We start from the raw sequence: 8,951 nt of genomic DNA on the forward strand, positions 1-8,951 counted from the left end.
ACACACACACTCCCTCTCTCTCTCTAGAAGAACAGAGCACTCTCTCTCTCTCTCTCTGTTTATAGAAGAACAGAGCACACGCATTTTGGGCACCCCTCCAACAGAGAGAGAGAGAGAGAGAGAGAGAGAGAGCCTGGCAGCTGTAGTGTGAAGCCACCTGCCATTTCTCTGCTCCCCTGCGGATAGATAGATAGATAGATACATAGCCCACCTCCGCAATTCCTCACTCTCCTCCGTCAATACCTCTGCGCCACCAAACCCTAAAATCCGAGCAGACGCAGGGAAGCATGGCCTCCGAGGTCGCAGCTTGGGGCAACACCTCCCTCCTCGACACCGACGAAGAGATCTTTAACCTCATCGAGAAGGAGAAGGAGCGGCAATGGAAAGGGATCGAACTCATAGCCTCCGAGAACTTCACATCCCAAGCCGTCATCGAAGCTCTCGGATCTGCCCTCACGAATAAGTACTCTGAAGGGCTTCCGGGGAATCGATACTATGGTGGCAATGAATTCATAGACCAAATAGAGAATTTGTGTAGAGCCAGAGCTCTCCAAGCATACAGGCTGGACCCAGAAAGTTGGGGGGTGAATGTACAACCTTATTCGGGAAGCCCGGCCAATTTTGCGGCATATACTGCACTTCTGCAGCCGCATGATCGCATTATGGGTCTCGATTTGCCCTCAGGTGGACATCTCACACATGGGTATTATACATCGGGTGGAAAGAAGATCTCTGCCACTTCTATCTACTTTGAGAGTTTACCTTATAAGGTGGACCCAAAGACAGGTTACATCGATTACGACCGGCTTGAAGAGAAAGCACTTGATTTTCGTCCCCGGTTGATAATATGTGGTGGTAGTGCTTATCCTCGTGATTGGGATTATGGCCGCCTCCGCGACGTGGCAGACAAGTGTGGAGCTTACCTTCTATGTGACATGGCTCATATCAGTGGCCTTGTTGCTGCTGAGGTGTGTCTCTTTCTTATATACTTTTTGTTATGATTTTAATGCTGAAGTAGAGCCTGAGCAGATCTGTGCTTGCAAACAATTAGATCTTAAGCTCCCATGGTGAATTCTCTTTCTTTATCATTTTCCTATAATTTGCACTGTTGCTCCCTAATGATTTCATGTGCATATGCTAATGTATGTATCTAAAACAAGCAAACCTGTTCAGATCTGGCTAATAATCAATCAGATCTCACACAATGTCTCAGCATATATAGAGTTGCATGAATTCCCTAACTTAGCACGCTTCCTTTTTTACATTGAGATTCTTCATGGTTTGTGTACATCCAATGAAAGAGACCTCTTCTCAAAGTCTCAATAGATGCTTTTCTAGTTCTACGCTTGCAAACAATCAGAACTTGAGACTTGCATGCTGTTTGGGCACATAGGCTCAAATTCCCACATTGTCATGGCATACCAATAAACTTTTATTGCCTTTTCCTGGTCACTTTGTACACTCTTTTGGGTTTGATTTTCTCTACTTAATCAATCCAACTTAGTATATCATGCAATGTATATGCAATTATCTCACTGCTAAGATGCCCTTCTGTGTATTTAGAGTACTCTCATTTAATATACTTTGCATGTAGGCTTTTGCGTTAGATGTTTTTGCTGACACCTTGATATCATTTGAAAGATTAACCCATTGATACAACACTCATGCATATAGTTTTTAAGGGCTCGTGTAATATACCATGTACACAATTTCTTGTATTCAAGGTTTCTTTACTTGTTCAATTTACTATAGTCTATCACTAAATGAATGTGCAACTAGGCCATTACTTGGATACCATCACATGGAGGTCTCGGCAATCAATGTTTCCTAGATCTGAACTGTAATGATGCCTTGTGATTGCACTGATACATAATCTGAATCACACTATACTGAACCATCCACAAACCTTGCATTTAGTTTACTGTTTTTTCATTTTATTATATGAATTTAGTTATCTGGAGTTATCTGAATTTTGTATCAGACCAGACTGAACCATCCATGAATATTACATTTAGTTTGCTGCCTTTTCATTCTATATCTAGATTTCTATTTTCTCAATGTGACCTCCATTTACTATTGATTGACTATAATGTATTGTATTCTTTTGTATGTTTCAGGAGGCCAACAACCCTTTTGAGTATTGTGATGTGGTGACCACCACCACTCACAAAAGTCTTAGAGGGCCAAGGGCTGGCATGATCTTTTACAGGAAGGGTCCCAAGCCTGCCAAGAAAGGTCAACAACCAGGAGTGTATGATTATGAAGATAAGATCAACTTTGCTGTTTTCCCATCCCTACAGGGAGGTCCACATAATCATCAGATCGCTGCATTAGCTGTCGCTTTGAAGCAGGTCTTACACCCAAGCTTTAAGGTGTATGCCAAACAAGTTAAAGCTAATGCGGTTGCGCTTGGAAATGCACTGATTAAGAAAGGATACAAGATTGTCACCGATGGCACTGAAAATCATTTGGTTCTATGGGATGTTCGTCCTCTTGCCCTCACTGGTAAGAATTTAACTTTCCATTCACCCCATTGTAATCATGGACAAAATCATTCGCATGCAAATGGGCCTATCTTGAGCCATAACTATAAACTCCAAACCAAGACAATATGTGTGTACATAACTATTTCATAATGGAAAGGGAGTAAACTGAGTATAAGGAACAATGGAAGGTGCACAATAGGGTTGCTAGCCCCTTTTAATATCCAAACCATAGGTTCAGTTTCTAAATCGCATCTATCTAGAGTGTGCATGGAGAAAGCCATCCACGCGCAAATGGGCTTATCTCTAGTCATAATATTCGCATGCAAATGTATATCTGTCCTTTAACATAAATTTGATCCCTAATCGAAGTGATGGTTGCTCACATAATGATCACATAAGTAAGGGTGACTTATACCCTTTTAATTGTGGCGATTAAAATACTCATCTCATTTTTGTCATATAATTGATGTAGGCAACAAGATTGAGAAGGTTTGTGATCTGTGCCACATAACTCTGAACAAGAACGCTGTTTATGGAGATAGCAGTGCCCTCGCACCTGGAGGAGTGCGTATCGGTAAGCAATCAATCTCTTTGTCTTTGATCTTGACAAACTCTAGGTTCCACATGAAGACGCTTTTTCAAACTTTCTTATTGTGCTATATATCTTCTAGGAACTCCGGCCATGACATCAAGAGGCTTGAAGGAGACAGATTTCGAGCAGATTGCTGAGTTTCTCTTCCGAGCTGTCAACATCACCTTGGCTATTCAGACCCAATATGGGAAATTGCTCAAGGACTTCCAGAAAGGCCTTGACAACAACAAGGATATCGATGATCTAAAGGCTGATGTGGAGAAGTTTGCCGCTTCTTTCAACATGCCTGGTTTTGATACCAATGCCTTGTCTATTAAGAATTAGAATCGCGCCTGATTTATTATTTTCTTGTGTGGTTTTTAGTTATGTGATCCTAAATGGAGGATGCAAGACTCTCTTGAGTGGCCCGATTTCATAGGGATACAATGTTGTCACTTTCTTAAAAACAATTTTTTTTGCATTAATGCATATTCTTCTTAGCCCTTACTCTATGGAAGTCATTCAAATGTTTTTTGTCAATGTGGGAGACACATCCTAGGTGGTTCAATTCACAAAGTTGACAGTTACAAGAGTTGCTCTTAAAGCATTTGGAAAGGTGTGGTATTACTCTTACATTGTGATCCTTTCCGTCTTCAAACTGCAATGTGAAATCAAGCATCGTGGTTATCATTTAGAAAATGCGAGGCTATTATATGGGATGCTTCACCTGTGGTACATCAGCTGCTAGTTTAGGTCATCTGGTAAAAGCGGACAACATATGATTGGAGGTAACAACGCAATATGCTGGTTAGTTGGCTAGAGATGCTTATTGTAAGTTTTACTTAACATTGGTAAGTGTGATAATGAATAGTGCAACATTTATTACTATTTTAAAAACAAGTCTAATTTAACATTGGTAATATTGTGATTGTACTGATCCAAATATCATTCCTTTCTTGGCCATATAGATCTGTTCTATGTAGGAAGTGTTCTTTGGGCATTGTATTCTGTCATTAGGAAGCAAATTTCCACCTTTAATCTCAAATATAAGATATGTATATGAACCTTAGATAAATAGAAGCAATTTAACATTGAGATAGTAAGGAATTCCTTGGAAATTTTAGGTGAGAGGGATATTGCCTTGTGTTATCTTTTATTTTTTGAAAATTGCTACTATTGAGAGCTTATGATATGTAGGTACAAGCCTATTTCTTGGAATAATTTAAACTTTCTTATGGTTCAAGCACATAACTAGCAATCCCAAAATATGTATATGAACCTTAAATAACTGGAAGCAATTTAACATTGAGATGGTAAGGAATTCCTTAGAAATTTAGATAAGAGGGATATTGCATTGTGTTATCTTTTAGTTTTTGAAAATTGCTACTATTGAGAGCTTATGATATGTAGGTACAAGCCCATTTCATGGAATAATTTAAACTTTCTTATGGTTCAAGCACATAACTAGCAATCCCAAAATGGTTTCAACCATGCCTATGTACACACAAGAGAAAAGGTAACATGTTATGGGACACATTCATCACAAAAGAAAATCATGTTTTTACCCTCAAGATATGTTCACTTAGAGCAAACTTGAAAAATAGCATATGCTCTTAATGACACTCTAGTGAACAAAAACTATGGAAGAAAGCTAAACTTATATCTAGAGGTAGAAAGTTGTGAGTTGCAAATGAACGTTTTGCTAAAAATCATCAAGTTTCTAGGGAATCTTTTGAACAATTTAATTGCAAACATGCACATACATTTTGATATGAGCCTTTATCTATCGTACTCATAACTTTGAAAGGGTGATCCATAAAAAGATGTATGTATTGTATGGTTTGAGATTTACAGAAGATTCATGACTTGAAATTGTATTGAGAAATTGTGAGCATTTCTTAATAATAAGGAAGGATATATTCCTTACAATGATCCACTTATTGTCCATGGAATACGACAATAATTGAATCTTGTGTATTTTGCTCACAAGGACGTATTAACAATTCAGAAGTAATAGAAGTTGGTGGTAATAGCTCTTGTTCAAGTTTTGCAAATAGCGACATGGTTATTAACCTAATATCAATGGACGGGTCATTTGTAGAAGTAAACGCTACTTCTTATGAAGAATGTGATTACTTCAACTCTAGAGATCTGGAAAAGTGAACATTTTATTATAGTGAACCTAAGTAATAGTAATAGAAATAGATTATAGAGCGGTATATTTTTTGTTGACCATGTTTTACAAACATGTAGGTATCATCTCAAACCTTGTGGGGCAGTAGTAGAAAGGGAAAGTTCATTAAAAACCCTTAACTTTTTATTAGCATGGCAAATCACAACCCACACTAGGGATGTGGAACGTGAGAACTTAAAATACTAACATCCTTTAATACCGAAAGAAATCTCAAACAAATTGGCATGGGCTTGACTCCCGCTACCTCTAAGGTTGTAAATCACAAGAGTCATCACTATGCCGTTAAAATCTAGAATCATGTAAGTCTCTCGGTTTAAAAGCAAAATTTGGTTTGTTTAGTAGAAATAGGCAAGGGGGGGGGGGCAAACTTAGTTAGGAAGCAACGCTTCAACATTGTAATGCAACATGCATTACTATACATTTGATTATAATCTAAACTAGGAATGTGTACATTAATAAATTCAAAATTTCAGCTTATCTAGCAAGAAGCTAGGCTATATACATATACGGTTCTGCACAATCTTTTTCTTTCAAGTACATTTGATTAGATTGTGAATGTGAAAATTCTTATAAGCACAAGCTGATTGTACAATTCAAACATTTCCTTTAAACCGTGCTTATATATAAAGAAGACATCGAATATATATAAAGAAAACATTAGTGTATAACATGATGGTCATTCTTCTTATGTTATCATCAATATGCAATCGAGTAAGCATTTGCCCAATGGTGTATAGCAAGTTTTCTCACCTTGTCCAACTCTTTAATTTTGTGACCGTAAGGTATTGTGCACATGTCCTTGGAATCACTGTTGTATACCACTTTATCATCTTCAAATAACCACATTTGTAAAGATATTGTCTTCGTAGCATTTAAAACCAACTACAATGGTCTTTATAGTGTGAGCAACACACTGGGCATTATATGCATACATTTATATTGATCCTTTCATATGTATACATGTGTGTGTGTGTGTGTGTTTGTACGTATGTATGTATGTACATATGTATGTGTGTATGCTCACCTTGATATGGTCAATAACGTTAGTACGTAGACACAAAGATATTCATTCTCTCCATTAGTGAGATGAAGACAAAATTGATTCTCATATGCAATCTAAAGGGTGCCAATATCCGTGTGTACACGATGTTGCTAATGAGGAACCGAATGGTCCTTGGCATATTGAGATTTTATAGATCTTGTAAATGTAACACACTAGGCAAGGTCTAGGGATATAGATATATACCCCTAAAAGGCCCTACCTCATTTTGTGTAGTTGAATTCAAATTCATGTTAATATATTACATTAGAATTCAAGGTTGACTAAGCCCTTTGAAGTTTGGCTCCATTGTTACAAATGCTTGTTTGATGTTTTTTCTGTCAGTTATGCACATGTGCATGACCAAATATGTCTATACTTGGTTTTATATATAGTACACAATGACATTAGTGAGATATGTAGTTTCACATCAAATGTGTAGTCACATTGACTACGTTCAATGTAGTTGCATACCTGCCAATGAGGAAGGCTTTATTACTTAGGATGCCATTCTTGTTTCAAACCTCTTTCCTTGGGATCGCCCAACCACAATCCAGTTCAGGGTCTTATTGATAACATCGTTACGAACTATGTTCTCGACAATATATAAGTGACAAAATGTTAAAACTAACAAAACCCCCCCAAAAGAGCCCTATCTAGACTCCAATCAAATCTGCATCCTCCCACTTTTTTTGTTGTTGAAAGCACACACACATTTATCTATGTATAAATGTATATGAATAAGACAACTAATTGGTGTCACCACTACATGGGTAATGGGACATGTTGAATCCCCAATAGGCATGACGAACACTCCACTGAAGAAAGAAATTTGACTTGTTCCAATAAACAAAATTGCAACATCAATACTCCCTTCAACTTTGAAGATATGCTCTAACTCCATGCCTACCATCAATGGTGAGCACATTGCACCTATCCAAATTATGACGTAATGTGTAAATATCTTAGAGAGTAAGCTACAAAATATTAACCATAAGCATTCTAATATTTAGCAACACATAACCAATGAGTTTATTCAGCGGCAAAGGGAGATGATGAATGTGGACACACTTGCACCACTTGGCCTCTCCCTCTCTGAAATAGAAACCAAAAGAATAACCAAACACCCTTAGATTCCGGGCTTCAAAGTCACTCGTTGTCATGTAGTAGACATTAAGAAGACTTTGAAGCTCGGGGAAATGAAACTAGTTTCAACATCTAGTTCTTCATTTATAGAACATACCGGAAAGAAAATATGTGAGCATGTATGTGAGCTTCTATACACAAGCACATGAGCACATAAGGTGGAATTAGATATGTGACCCTAGGAACCAAGATTGCAAATTGCAGGAAACTTGTTATTGTCTTCTTGCATTGAACATAAGATAAGAGATAAATAATTTATTTAAATGGGTGTACAAATGCATTGGAAGATCACTTACACTCGACTATAGTTTTAGAGAGAGAAAGGGAAATCATTATTTTCCTCAAAGGTCACATATACCCTATAGAACCAAGCTTATATCCAAATAGTGCCATTTACAAGAATGAGAGGTTATAGAATGCTTGCATTGATAGGCCCTTAGTGGCCATTTCTTCGATTTCCTTTACATGGTGTGATAATTCTTGATGTATGAACTACAGAACATGATAGAAGACACTAAAGGACCCAACTTCCTAGAGAGAATACAAAGCCACCTAAACAAGTGGGAAGCAACGTCTTAAAATGGATAAGAATTTATAATGACATTAAAAGCAATCTCAAGCCCACTCATAGTGGACACTCTAGGAGGCATTCCATTCGAGAACTAAAAAGTGATTCAAACTAACCCATAAGCAACCACAACAAACAACTAGAGATTCATGATTTCCAAGGTTTGAAAGGACCATCACCAAATAAATCTTTCTTAATATTTCATATGTTGGAGGCATGGTAAGTTCCTTGATCCCAAAGGGTAAAAAGGAGATTCCCAAAGCAAATTACTTTGACATTAGGGAAAATGCACTATGGTGATGGGTACATTGAATACTTTTACCATCTTGGATTTAATCTAGAAGACTTATGTAGAGCACTTTGGTGATCTAAGGTGAAGAACTAACTCGTTAAGAAAACCATCCCAAGTTTTGGGGCAATATTTGAAGACCGAACACTTTGATTATCTAGTTGTGAAATCCTTACTCTCAAAAATTTTGGTCATCTCAAGTGGTCAATTTGACTTTCCCCAAGACGCCAATATGACTCATGCCACTTACAAGGGGCTCACTACCAATATTGACTCATACCCAAAACGGTAGTTCATAGAGGGATTGGGGGTGTCACTCTCCAATGGCAACTACCACATTCATAAAAGCATTTACCTCTTCACTCTATGCCATCATGGAAGCTATGAGGGTTTATTATCTCATCTAAATAGATAATTAATTGATAATAGTCGTATGCTTTGCCTTAATTAGATAATTCCTAAATAAAAAAATTCCACAATTAATTAGTGTTGAAAAGCTCCATGGAAGGAAATGATACTTAGTGGATTCAAAGGGGAAAGAGTGAGGCACCCAGAGGCCCTTTTTACATGAGATCTCTGCCTTTTTCTACAAATTGGAAACCTTTAAAAGGTCTCTTTAATATCTAGGCATTAGCACCGCTACCTAATAAAGGGTAAT

The 8,951-nt window shown here is 37.5% G+C and overlaps 1 protein-coding gene across 1 annotated transcript; it reads left to right on the forward strand.

The window, feature by feature from the left end:
• Positions 1–241: 241 nt before the first annotated feature.
• SHM4 (serine hydroxymethyltransferase 4) lies at positions 242–3,564 on the forward strand. Its single transcript, XM_087326823.1, has 4 exons — positions 242–968; positions 2,118–2,505; positions 2,959–3,060; positions 3,158–3,564. The coding sequence occupies exons 1-4, from the start codon at positions 288–290 to the stop codon at positions 3,400–3,402; spliced, it is 1,416 nt and encodes a 471-aa protein (XP_087182949.1). The 5' UTR covers positions 242–287; the 3' UTR covers positions 3,403–3,564.
• Positions 3,565–8,951: the final 5,387 nt, after the last annotated feature.

Source organism: Azolla caroliniana, unplaced genomic scaffold, assembly GCF_043228905.1.
Source record: "Azolla caroliniana isolate FFs.n. ecotype wild unplaced genomic scaffold, voAzoCaro1.0.p SCAF_11, whole genome shotgun sequence".
In the NCBI taxonomy this organism is placed as follows: domain Eukaryota; kingdom Viridiplantae; phylum Streptophyta; class Polypodiopsida; order Salviniales; family Salviniaceae; genus Azolla; species Azolla caroliniana.